Here is a 22,865-nt window from a genome sequence, read left to right on the forward strand (position 1 = left end):
GGAAAATGGCGCCAGTGTGCTGAGGAGATAGGCTCCGCCCCTTTTTCGCGGCCTATTCTCCCGTTTTTTATGGACTTCTGGCAGGGGTATTTACCTCATATATAGCCCCTGGGGCTATATATTGAGGTATTTTTGCCAGCCAAGGTGTTTTTATTGCTGCCTCAGGGCGCCCCCCCCCCAGCGCCCTGCACCCTCAGTGACCGGAGTATGAAGTGTGTGAGAGGAGCAATGGCGCACAGCTGCAGTGCTGTGCGCTACCTTGGTGAAGACTGAGTCTTCATGCCGCCGATTTTCCGGACCATCTTCTTGCTTCTGGCTCTGTAAGGGGGACGGCGGCGCGGCTCCGGGACCGAACATCAAGGCTGGGCCTGCGGTCGATCCCTCTGGAGCTAATGGTGTCCAGTAGCCTAAGAAGCCCAATCCGGCTGCAAGCAGGCGAGTTCGCTTCTTCTCCCCTTAGTCCCTCGCTGCAGTGAGCCTGTTGCCAGCAGGTCTCACTGAAAAGAACAAATTCTAAGACTATAACTTTCTAAGAGCTCAGGAGAGCCCCTAGTGTGCATCCAACCTCGGCCGGGCACGAAATCTAACTGAGGCTTGGAGGAGGGACATAGTGGGAGGAGCCAGTGCACACCAGGTAGTCTAAGATCTTTCTAGAGTGCCCAGCCTCCTTCGGAGCCCGCTATTCCCCATGGTCCTTACGGAGTTCCCAGCATCCACTAGGACGTTAGAGAAACTATGTTTTTAGCTACTACAGTCGCCAGCATATAATACTGAAACTGGAGACCATGCTTTAGCTCTTAACAGCATCCTTGTGCTACATGTTACTTTGGTATCTGGACTCCAGGTCGACACCAATAAGGTCAACACCACTTAGGTCGACACCAATAGGTCAACACACCTTAGGTCGACATGGACAAAAGCACTAATGCACTAATTGTGGTTCCCGGTCACATCACGGAGAAAACGACACCCAAAAAAACATAAAACTCATGTTGACCTTTATCTATGTCGACCATGTTCATGTCGACATTTTGTCCACTACGACCTAAGGTGTGTCAACCAATTGGTGTCGACCTAAGTGGTGTCAACCTAATTGGTGTCGACCCGTTTATTTTTCACTTCACAAGTATCATGGTACTCTTACCTCTTTCCTTACGACTATGCATTACTATAAGCACCAGTGCTATAAAGAGAATGATGCAGATGGTCAGCAGGACAGGGACCACAATGAGCAGCAGGTTTTTAGGGCTGGCATTCTGGCTGTAACAAGAACAATAAGTGTTATACTTTAATATGAAAAGGTTATAACATTTTTAATAACAAACACTATTAGAAGAAAGGACACTATTAGAAGAAAGGATGAAGCAGCCATTAGTGGGTAGTAAATTGAAACTTAAGGAGCAGAGATATTTGATAAATACAAGATGGTGACCATAGGAGAGCTTTTTTAAAATGATTGTGGGTGCTGAAGTGACTCATCCCATGTGACATTCATGCATATTATGGATGCCACATGGGCACAGCATAAAAGGCCAACAAGAAAAATGGCATCTTATCAAAAGGAATCTGTGCTGGCCATAGCAAAGAGCATTTATGAAAGCAGGACAATAAAAAAGAAGGCGCAAAAGTGAAGTAATCACAGAATTCCACATTCCTGATTTTACAATTCTCCAACAAGTTCAGTTCTGAATCTAGGCCCTCATTCCGAGTTGTTCGCTCGTTCTTTTTCATCGCATCGCAGTGAAAATCCGCTTAGTACGCATGCGCAAAGTTCGCACTGCGACTGCGCCAAGTAACTTTACTATGAAGAAAGTATTTTTACTCACGGCTTTTTCTTCGCTCCGGCGATCGTAATGTGATTGACAGGAAATGGGTGTTACTGGGCGGAAACACGGCGTTTCAGGGGCGTGTGGCTGAAAACGCTACCGTTTCCGGAAAAAACGCAGGAGTGGCCGGAGAAACGGTGGGAGTGCCTGGGCGAACGCTGGGTGTGTTTGTGACGTCAACCAGGAACGACAAGCACTGAAATGATCGCACAGGCAGAGTAAGTCTGGAGCTACTCTGAAACTGCTAAGTAGTTAGTAATCGCATTATTGCGAATACATCGGTCGCAATTTTAAGAAGCTAAGATTCACTCCCAGTAGGCGGCGGCTTAGCGTGTGTAACTCTGCTAAATTCGCCTTGCGACCGATCAACTCGGAATGAGGGCCCTAGTGTTTTTGTGATACTAATTTCAAAGATATTCCCCAAAGTTAGCTATAGTATGGGTTATCGCTACAAGGGCGGGATGTATTTAAATACATTGCCGCCCCTCGACGCCAACTGCAGTGATGTTAATCTCATATGTAATAACATATGCGATTAACATCACAATGCGGTGACAGAGGCCGCCCTTGAGATCTGTCAGATGGGGAGCGGGGGTCTCTATCACCTCCCAGACCGTCAAGCAGGTAGCAGTCAGTCCCAGGCTCCACCTCCTCCTCCCTGCAGCTGGAAGGACCTCCGGCTATGTTGCTGGGAGATGAGGAGTGTGGGTTCCAGGACCAGGGCTGCATGCACACAGATATGCCAGGGGAAGGGGGGTCAGTGTGAGCGGCGTGGGGCGGCAGAAGTGGTGGGATGCGGAGGCTGGTGGTAAGAAGCCCATAGGCTTCTACAGGGTATCACCATTAAAAGATGGCGATACCCTTTGGTCGAAAACCCGGCGGCCTGGGGTTAGTACATATGATCATCCTAGATAAAGGGTATGCTGCCCGAAACGCGTTGGAGTGCACAATATTGAGAGATACCTACAATCTATATAACCAGCAGGATACAGCTTACATCTCCCAACGGGAAGCTGTCCATCAAGCCCAGCCGGGAATCAAGTGCTGCACAAGAGACTAAGGCAGCTGGGAGTGTATCACTTCTGACAAGCGGGGAGCCACGAGCTGCAGCCAGCGGTGGGCTGTTGCACCGGAGCCACACATCAACCGCCCTCCACAGCCTCACTACAGCCGCCTGGGACCCGCTTATTACAGCTAGCTGGGACAGCCTGATCGGAGCGGCAAGGAAGCCGTCTCTCACAGCCAGCTGTCTTAGTATAGCCGGGAGCGTGGAGCTGCTCGCTGCAGCCAGCCGTGACCCGTCTGACTGTATCCGTCTAGCAGGGGTGTATCTTCCTATTGGCCAGGATGGCACTTGCCAGGGGCGCCGGCCAAAAGGGGGGCGCAGCCCGGCAGTGCCACCCACGCCAGCGTATTGTACTCTGACGTTCTCTGTGACTACGGTCACAATGATAGTGAATATAGCCCGGGGAGCGGGGCACTTCCAGGTATGGGGAGGGGCGAGGCACCTTCTCTTACTCATCTGCTCCCCTTCTCATTGGTCCCACGCAGTCTGTCACCAAACACCAGCCACTACAATCAGCACCAGTCAGCAGTGCAGCCTGAGCATACCTGTACATTTTCTGCAGTACCGTAGCTGCACTGCATGGTCTATCCTCGCAGTCTGGATAACAGGTTACAAAGAGCTCTGTATGGAGAGGTATCTAGACCAGTGACTGCATGTCGAGCTGTGTTGAGACTACAAGTCCCAGCACACCTCATCAACTGGATTTGCTGGGACATGTAGTGCCATCACACCTAGAGAGGGGTTTTTAACTGTATGTGTGCATATATCCCCTCGGTGTCCCTTCCTGCACCCTCCTTGTAATTGCCCCTCAGTGTCCCTGCCCGCACCATCCCTGTAACTGACCCCTCAGTGACCCTGCCCATACACTCCTGTAATTCCCCCTCAGTGTCCCTGCCCACACCATCCCTGTAACTGCCCCCTCAGTGACCCTGCATACACTCCTGTAATTCCCTCTCAGTGTCCCTGCCTGCACCCTTCCCATAATTACCCCTCAGTATCCTTGCCCGTACCATCCCCGTAATTCCCTCTCAGTGCGCCCTACCCGCACGATAACCGTAATTCCCCCTCAGTGTCCCTGTCTGCACACTTCTCGTAATTCCCCCTCAGTCTCCCTGCCTGCACCCTCTCCGTAATTCCATCTCAGTGTCCCTGCCCGCACCCTCCTCGTAATTCCTCCCCAGTGTCCCCGCCTGCACCTCAGCCTCCCTGTAGTCCCTCCCTCTCATTTTCCATACCTGAACCCTCCCTGTAATTCGCCCCTTGGTGTCTCTGCCCACACCCTCCTGTAATTCCACCTCAGTGTCCCTGCCTGCACCCTCCCTGTAATTTTCCCTCAGTGTCCCTGCCCGCACACTCCTTTAATTCCCCCTCAGTGTCCCTGTCTGCACACTTCTCATAATTCCCCTTCAGTCTCCCTGCCTGCACCTTCTCCGTAATTCCATCTCAGTGTCCCTGCCCGCACCCTCCTTGTAATTGCTCCCCAGTGTCCCCGCCTGCACCTCAGCCTCCCTGTAGCCCCTCCCTCTCATTTTCCATACCTGAACCCTCCCTGTGACTCCCCCCTCAGTGTCCCTGCCCACACCCTCCTGTAATTCCACCTGCGTGTCCCTGCCTGCACCCTCCCTGTAATTCACCCTCAGTGTCCCTGCCCGCACACTCCTTTAATTCCCCCTCAGTGTCCCTGCCCACACCCTCCCTGTAACTGCCCCTCAGTGTCCCTACCTCAGCCTCCCTGTAAGCCCTCCACCTCATTGTCCCTACCCGCACCCTCCCTGTAATTCTCCCTCAGTGTCCCTGACCTCAGCCTATCTGTAACTCCCCCCTCTGTGTCCCTGGGTGGGGGAGGTGGGGGGTGCCAGTTCCTTACTTTGCCAGGGGTGCTCAGACCCCTAGATACACCCCTGCCGTCTAGGACCTGCTTGCCACAGCCAGCCGGGAGCCGCTCACCGCAGACAACATACTGAACATTGAAGTCGGGAGCACTGCACATGAATCTCAGGTACAAGTTGAGAGAAAGTTAATCACAAGTGTACCTAGCATGCTCACACTCATCCACCAACGGCAACAGGTTGAAACAATGGTATAATTATTTCAATAAGTGAACTCTCAATCCACATGCTCATAAAAGAGCTGTAAACATTACATTAACCTTTTAATTCTTCATTTTAGGTATTGCGTACACATATTATCAAGTGCCCTGTTATTTTATTTAATTATATATTTAACCTTGTTTCCGAAGCAGCTTATTTAACCCTTCATTTATAACGCAGTTAAGTACTGTCCACATACATATGAAAATACGGTAAGACCCCCGAAAACGGGCGTTTTACAGCATTTTCCCTTTAGTACAGCCTGCCCCAAGTATTTAAAAAACTGGTCATTCAACATGTCTACATAGATGATACTGTATGTCAACATGATGTACTGTGGACAAACTATCCCTGGTGGCCTAATAGCTTCTCCCTTCTCCTGGAGGCAGTGGCGGCTCCAGCATCTTCTTCTACTGTAGGTCCACATGGTCCCATCAAGGATCTGTTAAGCTGCAGCATACTGGTGAGTTTTTCTCCCCCTATTCCTAACCCTCCTCCTGGTGCCTAACCATAACACCCCCCTCCCTCTGCAGCCTGAACATCACCTACCCCCGCAGCATAAACCTAACCCTCCAATCAGCGCATTTGGGGATATTTCAGATGTCAGTATTGTGAATAGAGATGAGCGGGTTCGGTTCCTCGGAAACCAAACCCGCCCGAACTTCAGGTTTTTTTACACGGGTCCGAGCGACTCGGATCTTCCCGCCTTGCTCGGTTAACCCGAGCGCGCCCGAACGTCATCATCCCGCTGTCGGATTCTCGCGAGGCTCGGATTCTATCGCGAGACTCGGATTCTATATAAGGAGCCGCGCGTCGCCGCCATTTTCACACGTGCATTGAGATTGATAGGGAGAGGACGTGGCTGGCGTCCTCTCCGTTTATAGAGAGTGAGACTAGAGTAGAGAGAGACACAGTATTATTTACTTTAGTAATTTTGGGGAGCATTAGGAGGAGTACTACTACTTGCTGAAGTGATAGTGTGACTGTATATCTGACTTGTGGGGGAGACAGTGGGGAGCAGTTAGAGTCTGAGAGCAGGAGTACATATTTTAACGTACAGTGCACACTTTTGCTGGCACTCTGCTGCCAGAGTGCCACACTGCCATTGTGACCACACTGACCACCAGTATATATTGTGATTGTCTGCTTAGGAGTACTACTTGCAAGTTGCTGATAGTGTGACCAGTGACCTGACCACCAGTTTAATTAATCACCACCAGTTTAATATATATATATATATATATATATATATATATATATAATTGTATATAATATATATATAATTGTATATGTATACCACCTACCCGTGTTTTTTTTTTTTCTTTCTTCTTGATACATACTACTATAGTAGCTTACTGTAGCAGTCTGCGGTGCTGCTGAGCTGACAGTGTCCAGCAGGTCCGTCATCAGTCATTACATAATAAATATATATACCTGTCCGGCTGCAGTACTAGTGATATTATATATATATATATATATATATATATATATTAATTTCATCTCATTATCATCCAGTCTATATTAGCAGCAGACACAGTACGGTAGTCCACGGCTGTAGCTACCTCTGTGTCGGCAGTCGCTGGTCCATCCATAATTGTATACCACCTACCCGTGGTTTTTTTTTTTCTCTTCTTGATACATACTACTATAGTAGCTTACTGTAGCAGTCTGCGGTGCTGCTGAGCTGACAGTGTCCAGCAGGTCCGTCATCAGTCATTACATAATAAGTATATATACCTGTCCGGCTGCAGTACTAATGATATTATATATATATATATATTAGTGATGAGCGGGTTCGGTTTTACTCGGTTTTACTCGGTTCTCAAAACGGCATCTTATTGGCTCACGGATGTCACGTGTTTTGGATAGCCAATAAGATGCCGTTTTGAGAACCGAGTAAAACCGAGTAAAACCGAGTAAAACCGAACCTCGCTCATCACTAATATATATATATATTAATTTCATCTCATTATCATCCAGTCTATATTAGCAGCAGACACAGTACGGTAGTCCACGGCTGTAGCTACCTCTGTGTCGGCAGTCGCTGGTCCATCCATAATTGTATACCACCTACCCGTGGTTTTTTTTTTCTCTTTCTTCTTGATACATACTACTATAGTAGCTTACTGTAGCAGTCTGCGGTGCTGCTGAGCTGACAGTGTCCAGCAGGTCCGTCATCAGTCATTACATAATAAATATATATACCTGTCCGGCTGCAGTACTAGTGATATTATATATATATATATATATATATATATATATATATTAATTTCATCTCATTATCATCCAGTCTATATTAGCAGCAGACACAGTACGGTAGTCCACGGCTGTAGCTACCTCTGTGTCGGCAGTCGCTGGTCCATCCATAATTGTATACCACCTACCCGTGGTTTTTTTTTCTCTTTCTTCTTGATACATACTACTATAGTAGCTTACTGTAGCAGTCTGCGGTGCTGCTGAGCTGACAGAGTCCAGCAGGTCCGTCATCAGTCATTACATAATAAATATATATACCTGTCCGGCTGCAGTACTAGTGATATTATATATATATATATATATATTAATTTCATCTCATTATCATCCAGTCTATATTAGCAGCAGACACAGTACGGTAGTCCACGGCTGTAGCTACCTCTGTGTCGGCAGTCGCTGGTCCATCCATAATTGTATACCACCTACCCGTGGTTTTTTTTTTCTCTTTCTTCTTGATACATACTACTATAGTAGCTTACTGTAGCAGTCTGCGGTGCTGCTGAGCTGACAGTGTCCAGCAGGTCCGTCATCAGTCATTACATAATAAATATATATACCTGTCCGGCTGCAGTACTAGTGATATTATATATATATATTAATTTCATCTCATTATCATCCAGTCTATATTAGCAGCAGACACAGTACCGTAGTCCACGGCTGTAGCTACCTCTGTGTCGGCAGTCGCTGGTCCATCCATAATTGTATGCCACCTACCCGTGGTTTTTTTTTCTCTCTTTCTTCTTGATACATACTACTATAGTAGCTTACTGTAGCAGTCTGCGGTGCTGCTGAGCTGACAGTGTCCAGCAGGTCCGTCATCAGTCATTACATAATAAATATATATACCTGTCCGGCTGCAGTACTAGTGATATTATATATATATATATATATATATATATATATATATTAATTTCATCTCATTATCATCCAGTCTATATTAGCAGCAGACACAGTACGGTAGTCCACGGCTGTAGCTACCTCTGTGTCGGCAGTCGCTGGTCCATCCATAATTGTACACCACCTACCCGTGGTTTTTTTTTTTCTCTTTCTTCTTGATACATACTACTATAGTAGCTTACTGTAGCAGTCTGCGGTGCTGCTGAGCTGACAGTGTCCAGCAGGTCCGTCATCAGTCATTACATAATAAATATATATACCTGTCCGGCTGCAGTACTAGTGATATTATATATATATATATATATATATATATATATTAATTTCATCTCATTATCATCCAGTCTATATTAGCAGCAGACACAGTACGGTAGTCCACGGCTGTAGCTACCTCTGTGTCGGCAGTCGCTCGTCCATCCATAAGTATACTAGTATCCATCCATCTCCATTGTTTACCTGAGGTGCCTTTTAGTTGTGCCTATTAAAATATGGAGAACAAAAATGTTGAGGTTCCAAAATTAGGGAAAGATCAAGATCCACTTCCACCTCGTGCTGAAGCTGCTGCCACTAGTCATGGCCGAGACGATGAAATGCCAGCAACGTCGTCTGCCAAGGCCGATGCCCAATGTCATAGTACAGAGCATGTAAAATCCAAAACACCAAATATCAGTAAAAAAAGGACTCCAAAATCTAAAATAAAATTGTCGGAGGAGAAGCGTAAACTTGCCAATATGCCATTTACCACACGGAGTGGCAAGGAACGGCTGAGGCCCTGGCCTATGTTCATGGCTAGTGGTTCAGCTTCACATGAGGATGGAAGCACTCAGCCTCTCGCTAGAAAACTGAAAAGACTCAAGCTGGCAAAAGCACCGCAAAGAACTGTGCGTTCTTCGAAATCCCAAATCCACAAGGAGAGTCCAATTGTGTCGGTTGCGATGCCTGACCTTCCCAACACTGGACGTGAAGAGCATGCGCCTTCCACCATTTGCACGCCCCCTGCAAGTGCTGGAAGGAGCACCCGCAGTCCAGTTCCTGATAGTCAGATTGAAGATGTCAGTGTTGAAGTACACCAGGATGAGGAGGATATGGGTGTTGCTGGTGCTGGGGAGGAAATTGACAAGGAGGATTCTGATGGTGAGGTGGTTTGTTTAAGTCAGGCACCCGGGGAGACACCTGTTGTCCGTGGGAGGAATAGGGCCGTTGACATGCCTGGTGAAAATACCAAAAAAATCAGCTCTTCGGTGTGGAAGTATTTCAACAGAAAATGCGGACAACATTTGTCAAGCCGTGTGTTGCCTTTGTCAAGCTGTAATAAGTAGGGGTAAGGACGTTAACCACCTCGGAACATCCTCCCTTATACGTCACCTGCAGCGCATTCATAATAAGTCAGTGACAAGTTCAAAAACTTTGGGCGACAGCGGAAGCAGTCCACTGACCAGTAAATCCCTTCCTCTTGTAACCAAGCTCACGCAAACCACCCCACCAACTCCCTCAGTGTCAATTTCCTCCTTCCCCAGGAATGCCAATAGTCCTGCAGGCCATGTCACTGGCAATTCTGACGAGTCCTCTCCTGCCTGGGATTCCTCCGATGCATCCTTGCGTGTAACGCCTACTGCTGCTGGCGCTGCTGTTGTTGCTGCTGGGAGTCGATGGTCATCCCAGAGGGGAAGTCGTAAGCCCACTTTTACTACTTCCACCAAGCAATTGACTGTCCAACAGTCCTTTGCGAGGAAGATGAAATATCACAGCAGTCATCCTGTTGCAAAGCGGATAACTGAGGCCTTGACAACTATGTTGGTGTTAGACGTGCGTCCGGTATCCGCCGTTAGTTCACAGGGAACTAGACAATTTCTTGAGGTAGTGTGCCCCCGTTACCAAATACCATCTAGGTTCCACTTCTCTAGGCAGGCGATACCGAGAATGTACACGGACGTCAGAAAAAGACTCACCAGTGTCCTAAAAAATGCAGTTGTACCCAATGTCCACTTAACCACGGACATGTGGACAAGTGGAGCAGGGCAGGGTCAGGACTATATGACTGTGACAGCCCACTGGGTAGATGTATGGACTCCCGCCACAAGAACAGCAGCGGCGGCACCAGTAGCAGCATCTCGCAAACGCCAACTCTTTCCTAGGCAGGCTACGCTTTGTATCACCGGTTTCCAGAATACGCACACAGCTGAAAACCTCTTACGGCAACTGAGGAAGATCATCGCGGAATGGCTTACCCCAATTGGACTCTCCTGTGGATTTGTGGCATCGGACAACGCCAGCAATATTGTGTGTGCATTAAATATGGGCAAATTTCAGCACGTCCCATGTTTTGCACATACCTTGAATTTGGTGGTGCAGAATTTTTTAAAAAACGACAGGGGCGTGCAAGAGATGCTTTCGGTGGCCAGAAGAATTGCGGGACACTTTCGGCGTACAGGCACCACGTACAGAAGACTGGAGCTCCACCAAAAACGCCTGAACCTGCCCTGCCATCATCTGAAGCAAGAAGTGGTAACGAGGTGGAATTCAACCCTCTATATGCTTCAGAGGTTGGAGGAGCAGCAAAAGGCCATTCAAGCCTATACAATTGAGCACGATATAGGAGGTGGAATGTACCTGTCTCAAGCGCAGTGGAGAATGATTTCAACGTTGTGCAAGGTTCTGCAACCTTTTGAACTTGCCACACGTGAAGTCAGTTCAGACACTGCCAGCCTGAGTCAGGTCATTCCCCTCATCAGGCTTTTGCAGAAGAAGCTGGAGGCATTGAAGGAGGAGCTAAAAGGGAGCGATTCCGCTAGGCATGTGGGACTTGTGGATGGAGCCCTTAATTCGCTTAACAAGGATTCACGGGTGGTCAATCTGTTGAAATCAGAGCACTACATTTTGGCCACCGTGCTCGATCCTAGATTTAAAACCTACCTTGGATCTCTCTTTCCGGCAGACACAAGTCTGCTGGGGTTCAAAGACCTGCTGGTGACAAAATTGTCAAGTCAAGCGGAACGCGACCTGTCAACATCTCCTCCTTCACATTCTCCCGCAACTGGGGGTGCGAGGAAAAAGCTCAGAATTCCGAGCCCACCCGCTGGCGGTGATGCAGGGCAGTCTGGAGCGACTGCTGATGCTGACATCTGGTCCGGACTGAAGGACCTGACAACGATTACGGACATGTCGTCTACTGTCACTGCATATGATTCTCTCACCATTGAAAGAATGGTGGAGGATTATATGAGTGACCGCATCCAAGTAGGCACGTCAGACAGTCCGTACTTATACTGGCAGGAAAAAGAGGCAATTTGGAGGCCCTTGCACAAACTGGCTTTATTCTACCTAAGTTGCCCTCCCACAAGTGTGTACTCCGAAAGAGTGTTTAGTGCCGCCGCTCACCTTGTCAGCAATCGGCGTACGAGGTTACTTCCAGAAAATGTGGAGAAGATGATGTTCATTAAAATGAATTATAATCAATTCCTCCGTGGAGACATTGACCAGCAGCAATTGCCTCCACAAAGTACACAGGGAGCTGAGATGGTGGATTCCAGTGGGGACGAATTGATAATCTGTGAGGAGCGGGATGTACACGGTGATATATCGGAGGATGATGATGAGGTGGACATCTTGCCTCTGTAGAGCCAGTTTGTGCAAGGAGAGATTAATTGCTTCTTTTTCGGTGGGGGTCCAAACCAACCCGTCATTTCAGTCACAGTCGTGTGGCAGACCCTGTCACTGAAATGATGGGTTGGTTAAAGTGTGCATGTCCTGTTTATACAACATAAGGGTGGGTGGGAGGGCCCAAGGACAATTCCATCTTGCACCTCTTTTTTCTTTCATTTTTATTTGCGTCATGTGCTGTTTGGGGAGTGTTTTTTGGAAGGGCCATCCTGCGTGACACTGCAGTGCCACTCCTAGATGGGCCAGGTGTTTGTGTCGGCCACTAGGGTCGCTTAGCTTACTCACACAGCTACCTCATTGCGCCTCTTTTTTTCTTCTTTGCGTCATGTGCTGTTTGGGGAGTGTTTTTTGGAAGGGCCATCCTGCGTGACACTGCAGTGCCACTCCTAGATGGGCCAGGTGTTTGTGTCGGCCACTAGGGTCGCTTATCTTACTCACACAGCTACCTCATTGCGCCTCTTTTTTTCTTCTTTGCATCATGTGCTGTTTGGGGAGTGTTTTTTGGAAGGGCCATCCTGCGTGACACTGCAGTGCCACTCCTAGATGGGCCAGGTGTTTGTGTCGGCCACTAGGGTCGCTTAGCTTAGTCATCCAGCGACCTCGGTGCAAATTTTAGGACTAAAAATAATATTGTGAGGTGTGAGGTGTTCAGAATAGACTGAAAATTAGTGGAAATTATGGTTTTTGAGGTTAATAATACTTTGGGATCAAAATGACCCCCAAATTCTATGATTTAAGCTGTTTTTTAGTGTTTTTTGAAAAAAAACACCCGAATCCAAAACACACCCGAATCCGACAAAAAAAATTCGGTGAGGTTTTGCCAAAACGCGGTCGAACCCAAAACACGGCCGCGGAACCGAACCCAAAACCAAAACACAAAACCCGAAAAATTTCAAGTGCACATCTCTAATTGTGAACCTGCGAAAGTTTGAGTGTGTTGTCAGATTGTACATTGACATGGTTACTATTGACCACTGGACCGGATACCCCTTATCGTTGAGTGAAAGAAGCCAGATTAGCATTTTGGGAATATTTATCTGCACTGTTTAAAGATGGTCTTTGCTATTGTGCTGCACTACAGTATTTTATTGTTGATTGTTTCCTCTGTTAATGTTGATATTGTTCTATTTTCCTGCCTTTTCTTTGTACAACTACAGTATTTGCTTGTTTAAATACACCTCGAGCATCACAATATTCTGTTACCCTTTTGATAAACAGACCGAGCTGGTTTTTACAAAAAACCTTCTTTATTAGTCTATTTGTGTTTGAGGTAATCTTGTGCAAGGTACAAAGGTTCCCTGAGTCATTAGGGAGATAGTTATTCTTTTCTACCCAGAGGTGCCGACAGCTCTGACGGACCCCAGTACAGGGAGGAGGTGTGGCCAATGTTGCGGAGGGGTGGCCAGACCTCACATTATGAAGTGTAAAAAAATAAGTCTTATGTGTGGCCATGAAGCACAAGGGGGGAATGCCAATGTCCATTATGGTGGGCGAAGGCAGGCGCCGGTGTGTGCAGGTGCGATTGCTCCAACACACGTGGAGATATAACTGCTGCTCAGGGCCGGCTCCAGGCCTACTAGCACCCTGAGCAAGATTTTCTGAAGCATCCTCCCCAATGCGCGCCGAAGGAAAGTGGGCGTGGACTAATTTCTTTAGGAAAGACTACCTCAGCTAAGTGCGCTGTTGTACAGAAATATATGTTCATGGTAAAGTGCTATGAAATAAACATAAACACGTTTAACAGTGACATTCACTAAAACCTCCTTTACATGGATGCCATTATATAGGGACAGGACAGAGGTAATGGCAGGGACAGAACAGTGGGGACAGTAGGGACAGTACAGGGATATGACAGTAGGGACAAGGGAATAACAGAGGAGACAGGAGGGACAGGACAGGTAATGACAGGGACAGAGCAGAGGGGACAAGGACAGGGACATGACAGTGGGGGCTAGGACAGAACAGAGATGACAGGAGAGATAGGACAGGTAATGGCAGGAACAGAACAGAGGGGACAGGAGGGACGGGACAGAGGTAACGGCAGGGACAGAACAGTGGGGACAAGACAGTGGTGATGGCAGGGACAGACAGAGGGGACAGGGACATGACAGAGAGGGACCCAGGACAGAACATAGGTAATGTCAGGGACAGAACAGAGGGGATAGGATAGAGGTAATGGCAGGTACAGGTGAGACGGTACAAGGAAAGGACAGAGGAGACAGACAGGGCCGGATTTAGCATTTGGGGGGGCCCTGAGCACTTAAGATATGGAGGCTTCCCCCTCCTGTCATCACCACCCCCTGAATATGCCTGCTGTGTTTGTGCCTCCTCCACTTGCAAGTGAATGGACTATGGAGCCTCCTCTCTGGCAGTTTGGGGAATAGTTCTATTCATCTGCAGCCTCTGCCAACAGCAACTCTCCCAGTAGCCATGCTGCTGCTGGCGGCGGAGGCTGGAGATGAGCAGAATTATCCCCGAACAGCAGCGAGAGCAAGGGCTGATCTACACATTTCTATACTTGCAGTTTCAGAAGGAGAGAAGGGTGCCAATGGGAGCCAACAACAAAAGGGGGGGGGGGGGGGAGAGAGGGAGAGAAAGAGACCATGGACGGGTGTAAGAAGATAGATGGGAGCTAGCAGTAGATGTTTAAAAAGTGATAGTGAGGTTGAGAGAGAGGGGGGACAGAGAGAGAGGATAGAAGGTGGGCAGAGGGAGGAGAAATAGGAGGTCAAAGAGGAGAGAGAGAGAGGCAAAGAGTGAGGAGGGGAAGAGAGTATAGAGAGGAAGGGAGGGCAGAGAGAGACAGGGAGGGTGGGGGGCAGAGAGGAGAAGAGAGGAGAAAGAGAGGAGAAAGGCAGGAGGTAAAGAGAGAGGAGAACAGAGAGGGTAGAGACAGATGCAGAGAGAGTGAGTGAGTGAGTGAGGGGGGAGAGGCAGAGAGAGCAAGAGGCAAAGGGGGGGGGGGGGGCAGAAAGGAAACAGATAGAGGAAAGAGAGATGTAGAGAGATTACACAAAATCCAAACAGTCCATACACAAAAAATAAATGCTACCAAAACACAACTGCTACCACTCCTATATCTCTGGCTAAAGATATATTCAATTAATATGTACAGAAAAAAAAAAAAAAAAAGTGTCCCTCCGCTTACCCTTTTGCTGACACCAACTGCATGTCATGTAGGTGGGCTGCTTACTAGTGTTGAACCCCTCTCCTTCTCATCATGCTTTGCCTTCCTTGGAAAGTGATAATTTCACTGTGATAAAGTACCAGCAAACCAGCTCCTGTCATTTTTCAAACCCAGCCTGTGACATGGCAGTTAGGAGCTGATTGGCTGGTACTTTATCACAGTGAAATTATCACTTTTCAAGGTTTAGTACATCCCGCCATCAGAGCTGACAGAGACAGACAGACTGGGGCTTGCCGATGGTGGGTCTCTTCCTGTGTGGAGCAGAAGGTGCTCTCCCAGAACTTCCTCACTAGAAGCCCAAACGTCACCTGTGACTCCCTCTACTACAACATGATGGCCACCTAGAACCTGTAAAGAGCAGGGGTCCTCCAAGAGTGTGTGTAAGTGCGGAGCTGTGGTCGGGGGTGTCGCTGGCCAGATGCCGTCCAGACTCTGGCTGCCTGTATCTGGCCGCAGCGCTGCTCATCTCCCTGCCCATAGCTGCAGTAGCAGGAGAAAAAACTGGCACTGTGTCTGTGTGTTACGGGGCGGGGGTGGATGGATGGATCCGCCACTGAATGCCAGAGCTATTTAGGAGCAGCTCAAGGCAGGGGGGCCCCATGATAGAGAAGGGCCCGGGGGTACTAACCCTCCTTTGCCCCCCACTTACAGATGGGTCCATGTTTATCTTGACCTTTAAAAGGATTAATTGAGACTTGGCAGTCGGACTTAATCCCCTGCTGTAATGACTTAGGGGGTCATTCTGACCCATTCGCACGCAGCGGTTTATCTCTACAATGCGAACGGGTGTGGAATGCGCATGCGCGGCGGCTGCAGTGCGCGACGTTGCCCGGCGACGGGTCGCCAGGTTACGTCGCGGCTTAATAAGAAATCTGTCGCAGGAAGGACCGCAAAGAAGATTGACAGGAAGAGGGCGGTGCAGGGTGCTGTCACGATCCGGGTATCTGGACGCCATTTCTTACCCATCAGATGCCTCCTAAGGCTGGCTCAGCGCTCCAGGACCGGATCCCATCTGTTATCCTGATGTGTACATTCCTGTATCCTCTCCTGTCACTCTGGGACGCTGTCACAGTAAACGCCATATTACACCTGGCATGGCGTCTCCCGCGGCCTCCGCCGCCGTCCCTGAACTTCTGCATGCAGAGTGTCTGAGTGGCGATTACGTCAGCCGCGGCCTCCGCTGTGTCCGCGTGGTTGGATGTGCATCTGTCAGCCTGGCGCCTCCTGTCTCCGGTGGCCGGCGCCGCCATTACTGTTTTCATTACCACATGGATTACAAACCAAACTTCCCTCCAAGTGTCTGCATGGGCGCAGCCATCTTGGATTCTGTCAGCTGATCATTTCCACCAATCTGTTCTCAGTATTGATAATCTGCATAATTGCCTAGCCAATCCCTTCCTTGCTGCAGGTATAAATACACTGTGCCTGAGCAAGGAAGGCGTCAGTGCTTTGGTTGTCAAACCTAGTTCCTGTTTGTCTCTCTCCTGTGATTGTCTTCCAGGTTCCAGCTCCTGTCTCAAGACTTCCACCTTAGAGACCCGCACCAGCATTCCACCTGCGGTGTAGCCTGACTCTCCAATCCATTGTGGATTCATCTGTTTCCAGCTACAACATTACCTGCTTCCAGCTCAGCTTCCAGCAGAGTACAGCTTCCCTTAAAGGGCCGGTGTCCTTTCTACACTTTACCACTCTCCACCAGTATTATTATTTCTCCGCTCTCAAGTTCTACATTTCAGTTCATATTTCATCGCTCCCAAGTTCATTCATTATTTAACTGGTTCCAGCCAGTATCCACTCCGTGCTAACAACAGTCTGGTTCCAGCCAGTATCCACAGCAGCTGTTTTATCTTCAGCAACCCAGCTTTTCCAGGAACACCAGCTGGCACAATCCTGGGTTATCTCCATTGCTGCAGTCGGGCCTGGTAAGGACTTTCCATCTAGAAGATCATAAGAACTATCTCACACTACCAGTGCCCTGTGGCTCCTGCCATCCTGTAGTACCCAGGAACTGTATTTATTCTTTGCTGACTTTTACGTTTTCTTTTACTGCTGCTGTGTTGCGGAGTTGTCATAATAAACATCATTGACTTTTATCCAAGTTGTCGTGGTCACGCCTTCGGGCAGTTATTATTCATGTTACTTACATGTCCAGGGGTCTGATACAACCTCCCAGGTTCCGGTACATCTCAGCCCCTACAACTGAGGCTGCCTCCCGTCAGCTCAGGCCCTCAGTTGTGACAGTAAGCACTGACCTAATGAATCCAGCCGGAGACCAGGATCAAGCGGCCAGGCCGATGCAAGAACTGGCAGCCCGACTAGAACATCAGGAGGCTGCACAGGGCCACATCATCCGCTGTCTCCAGGATCTCTCTACTCGGCTGGATGGGATTCAGACAACTCTCCGTGGATCAGGCGCGTCTGGTGCGTCAACCACAGTGACTCCAGCTATAACCCCACCCACCTTACCCATTTCTGCTCCACGTCTTCATCTTCCAACGCCAGCAAAATTTGACGGATCTCCAAGATTCTGCAGGGGATTTCTCAACCAGTGTGAGATTCAGTTTGAGCTACAACCTGGCAATTTTCCCAGTGACCGTACAAAAATTGCCTACATTATTTCTCTTCTCAGTGGCTCAGCCCTTGATTGGGCATCACCGTTATGGGAGAGGTCCGACACCCTGCTATCTTCCTACACTGCCTTCGTGTCAACATTCAGGCGCATCTTCGACGAGCCAGGCCGGGTAACCTCAGCTTCATCCGAGATTCTCCGTTTACGCCAGGGGTCACGTACTGTAGGACAATATCTGATACAGTTCCAGATCCTGGCATCCGAACTGGCATGGAACGACGAGGCCCTGTATGCTGCATTCTGGCATGGCTTATCTGAGCGTATTAAAGATGAGTTAGCTACCAGAGACTTACCTTCTAAGTTAGATGAGCTAATCTCACTCTGCACGAAAGTTGATTTACGTTTCAGAGAGAGAGCAACTGAGCGTGGAAGATCATCTGCTCCAAAATCTTCTGCTCCTCCTCCTCGTCAACTGTCACCATCTAAAGATGAGCCCATGCAACTTGGCCGTTCCCGTTTAACTCCTGCTGAGCGCCGAAGACGTCTCTCCGAGTCTCTCTGTCTCTATTGTGCAGCTCCGTCTCACACCATTAATGCCTGTCCCAAACGTCCGGGAAACTCCAAATCCTAGCTCGCCAAGGAGAGGGCCGGCTAGGAGTAATGATCTCCTCTCCATCTCCTCAAGATTGTAATCTCCCAGTCTCGCTTCAAGTTGCTCAACGTTATCGGAACGTCATTGCCCTCCTTGATTCCGGAGCAGCTGGGAACTTTATTACCGAAGCCTATGTTAAACGGTGGTCCCTACCCACCGAGAGACTTCCTTCGTCCATTTCTTTAACTGCCGTGGATGGCAGCAAAATTTTTGATGCAGTTATTTCTTTAAGGACTCTACCAGTTCGTCTGAGAGTGGGAGTTCTTCATTCCGAACTTATTTCTTTTTTAGTGATTCCAAGAGCCACACATCCTGTGGTCCTGGGCCTTCCATGGCTCCGTCTTCACAATCCTACAATTGATTGGACGACTACGCAAATCCTGGCATGGGGTTCCTCCTGTGCTGAGACATGTTTGTTTAAAGTATTGCCTGTCTGTTCTTCCTCCCCCAGGTCGTCTGATGTTCCACCTCCTCCATATCAAGATTTCACGGATGTGTTCAGTAAAGCTTCTGCTGATATCCTTCCTCCTCATAGAGAATGGGACTGTCCGATTGATCTCGTTCCAGGGAAGGTTCCACCTCGAGGCCGAACTTATCCGTTGTCTCTGCCTGAGACGCATTCTATGGAGGAATATATTAAAGAGAACCTAGCAAAGGGGTTCATTCGACCTTCTTCTTCTCCAGCCGGCGCAGGCTTCTTTTTTGTAAAAAAGAAAGATGGTGGTCTGCGGCCGTGCATCGACTACAGAGGTTTGAACGACATTACCATCAAGAACCGTTATCCTTTACCCCTGATTACTGAGCTCTTTGACAGAGTTAGCGGAGCTACCATCTTTACAAAGCTGGACTTGCGAGGTGCATACAATCTCATCCGGATCCGTGAGGGTGACGAGTGGAAGACCGCCTTTAACACCCGTGACGGACATTATGAGTACCTCGTCATGCCCTTCGGATTGAGCAATGCTCCAGCTGTCTTCCAGCATTTTGTCAACGAGATCTTCAGAGACATTCTATACCGTCATGTCGTGGTCTATCTAGACGATATCCTCATTTTTGCCAACGATTTAGAGGAACATCGTTTTTGGGTTAAAGAGGTTCTGTCCCGTCTCCGTGTCAATCATCTCTATTGCAAATTAGAAAAATGCGTCTTTGAAGTCAAGTCCATTCCGTTTCTAGGGTACATTGTGTCCGGTTCTGGACTAGAGATGGATCCTGAGAAACTACAAGCAATCCAAAATTGGCCGGTACCCTTAACCCTCAAAGGGGTCCAGAGGTTCTTAGGGTTCGCCAACTATTACCGAAAGTTTATACGAGACTTTTCCACCATTGTGGCGCCTATTACTGCTTTCACTAAGAAGGGTGCTAACCCGTCCAAGTGGTCTGAAGAAGCCATGCAAGCATTTCATCTTTTAAAACAAAGGTTCATCTCTGCGCCTGTTCTGAAACAGCCTGACATCGACTCTCCTTTCATCTTAGAGGTGGATGCCTCCTCCGTTGGAGTAGGAGCGGTGTTATCTCAGAGGGCTAAAGATGGCCATTTACACCCTTGCAGTTTCTTCTCCCGGAAGTTCTCCCCAGCTGAGCGCAACTATGCCATTGGCGACCAGGAGTTGTTAGCCATCAAGCTCGCTCTAGAAGAGTGGAGGTATCTGTTGGAGGGAGCTTCTCATTCAATCACCATACTTACAGACCACAAGAACCTTTTATACCTGAAGGGCGCACAATGTCTCAACCCTCGTCAGGCCAGATGGGCACTTTTCTTTTCCAGGTTCGACTTTAAACTCCAGTTCTGTCCGGGCTCTCAGAATCGCAAGGCCGATGCCCTTTCCCGCTCATGGGAGCAAGAAAATGAGTCAGAGTCTTCAGACAAGCATCCTATTATAAATCCGTTGGCATTCTCCACGGTAGGGATGGACTCTACGCCCCCATCAGGGAAAAGTTTTGTGAAGCCGATGCTAAGGAAGAAGCTCATGCATTGGGCCCATGCTTCCCGTTTTGCCGGACATACAGGTATCCAAAAAACCCTGGAGTTTATCTCTAGGTCCTATTGGTGGCCAACTCTGAAAAAGGACGTCTTGGAGTTTATTGCATCTTGCCCAAAGTGTGCCCAACATAAAGTATCCCGCCAGTCGCCTGCGGGGCAACTGGTTCCACTATCCGTTCCCCGTCGACCATGGACCCACTTGTCGATGGATTTCATTACAGACTTACCCGTGTGCAACAAGTTCAATACCATCTGGGTGGTAGTTGACCGGTTCACCAAGATGGCACACTTCATTCCTCTCACCGGTCTTCCGTCAGCTTCCAAGTTGGCTCAAGTATTCATACAAGAGATCTTCCGACTCCACGGTCTTCCTGAAGAAATTATCTCAGATCGAGGAGTTCAATTCACAGCCAAATTCTGGCGAAGTTTATGTCAAGTCCTCCAAGTCAAGCTAAAGTTTTCCACGGCTTACCATCCTCAGACCAATGGTCAAACCGAGAGGGTGAATCAGGACTTGGAGGCCTTCCTCCGCATCTATGTGTCCTCCTCTCAAGATGACTGGGTTCAATTACTTCCCTGGGCCGAGTTCTGTCATAACAACCAGTATCATTCTTCATCTGCTTCAACACCATTCTTCACTAACTTTGGATTCCACCCTAAAGTCCCTGAGTTCCAACCGCTTCCAGCAACTTCTGTTCCCGCAGTGGATATCACCTTGCATCAGTTTGCCAATATCTGGAAGAGCGTACGATCAGCTCTGCTCAAGGCATCGTTCAGGTACAAGAAGTTTGCGGATAAGAAGCGTCGAGCAGTTCCTGCTCTCAAGGTGGGTGATCGGGTATGGTTATCCACGAAGAATTTGAGGTTAAGAGTTCCCAGTATGAAGTTTGTACCTCGCTATATCGGTCCTTTCAAGATTGAACAAGTCATCAATCCTGTTGCTTACAGACTCCAGTTGCCTCCCTTCTTAAAAATACCCAGGACATTCCATGTTTCCCTGTTGAAACCGCTGATGTTGAATCGGTTTCATTCCTCACTTCCTCCAACTCCGAAAGTCCAAACTCAACGAGGCGTTGAGTATGAAGTGGCCAAGATCCTGGACTCACGTCACCGTTACGGTCAACTACAATATCTTATTGACTGGAAGGGTTATGGTCCTGAGGAACGTTCATGGACCAATGCTTCTGATGTCCATGCTCCAGCCTTGGTCCGGAGATTCCATTCCAAGTTTCCTCAAAAGCCAAAGAAGTGTCCTGGGGCCACTCCTAAAGGGGGGGGTGCTGTCACGATCCGGGTATCTGGACGCCATTTCTTACCCATCAGATGCCTCCTAAGGCTGGCTCAGCGCTCCAGGACCGGATCCCATCTGTTATCCTGATGTGTACATTCCTGTATCCTCTCCTATCACTCTGGGACGCTGTCACAGTAAACGCCATATTACACCTGGCATGGCGTCTCCCGCGGCCTCCGCCGCCGTCCCTGAACTTCTGCATGCAGAGTGTCTGAGTGGCGATTACGTCAGCCGCGGCCTCCGCTGTGTCCGCGTGGTTGGATGTGCATCTGTCAGCCTGGCGCCTCCTGTCTCCGGTGGCCGGCGCCGCCATTACTGTTTTCATTACCACATGGATTACAAACCAAACTTCCCTCCAAGTGTCTGCATGGGCGCAGCCATCTTGGATTCTGTCAGCTGATCATTTCCACCAATCTGTTCTCAGTATTGATAATCTGCATAATTGCCTAGCCAATCCCTTCCTTGCTGCAGGTATAAATACACTGTGCCTGAGCAAGGAAGGCGTCAGTGCTTTGGTTGTCAAACCTAGTTCCTGTTTGTCTCTCTCCTGTGATTGTCTTCCAGGTTCCAGCTCCTGTCTCAAGACTTCCACCTTAGAGACCCGCACCAGCATTCCACCTGCGGTGTAGCCTGACTCTCCAATCCATTGTGGATTCATCTGTTTCCAGCTACAACATTACCTGCTTCCAGCTCAGCTTCCAGCAGAGTACAGCTTCCCTTAAAGGGCCGGTGTCCTTTCTACACTTTACCACTCTCCACCGGTATTATTATTTCTCCGCTCTCAAGTTCTACATTTCAGTTCATATTTCATCGCTCCCAAGTTCATTCATTATTTAACTGGTTCCAGCCAGTATCCACTCCGTGCTAACAACAGTCTGGTTCCAGCCAGTATCCACAGCAGCTGTTTTATCTTCAGCAACCCAGCTTTTCCAGGAACACCAGCTGGCACAATCCTGGGTTATCTCCATTGCTGCAGTCGGGCCTGGTAAGGACTTTCCATCTAGAAGATCATAAGAACTATCTCACACTACCAGTGCCCTGTGGCTCCTGCCATCCTGTAGTACCCAGGAACTGTATTTATTCTGTGCTGACTTTTACGTTTTCTTTTACTGCTGCTGTGTGGCGGAGTTGTCATAATAAACATCATTGACTTTTATCCAAGTTGTCGTGGTCACGCCTTCGGGCAGTTATTATTCATGTTACTTACATGTCCAGGGGTCTGATACAACCTCCCAGGTTCCGGTACATCTCAGCCCCTACAACTGAGGCTGCCTCCCGTCAGCTCAGGCCCTCAGTTGTGACAGGCGGATCCGGACCGTTTGGAGCCATTTTTGGGGAGTGGTGAGTGAAACACAGGCGTGCCCAGGAGAACGGAGGGTGGAGGAGTGACGTC

The 22,865-nt window shown here is 48.7% G+C and overlaps 1 protein-coding gene across 6 annotated transcripts in view; it reads right to left on the reverse strand.

Moving 5' to 3' along the window:
- LOC135051088 (uncharacterized) overlaps positions 1-22,865 on the reverse strand; it is a 277,359-nt gene that overhangs the window by 90,227 nt on the left and 164,267 nt on the right. For all 6 annotated transcript variants that reach the window (XM_063957262.1, XM_063957263.1, XM_063957259.1 and 3 more), the window contains one exon: positions 1,145-1,260. In XM_063957262.1, the coding sequence (XP_063813332.1) occupies positions 1,145-1,260 (116 nt within the window). The remainder of the gene's footprint in view (positions 1-1,144; positions 1,261-22,865) is intronic.

This window comes from Pseudophryne corroboree, chromosome 2 (genome assembly GCF_028390025.1).
Source record: "Pseudophryne corroboree isolate aPseCor3 chromosome 2, aPseCor3.hap2, whole genome shotgun sequence".
Classification (NCBI taxonomy): Eukaryota; Metazoa; Chordata; class Amphibia; order Anura; family Myobatrachidae; genus Pseudophryne; species Pseudophryne corroboree.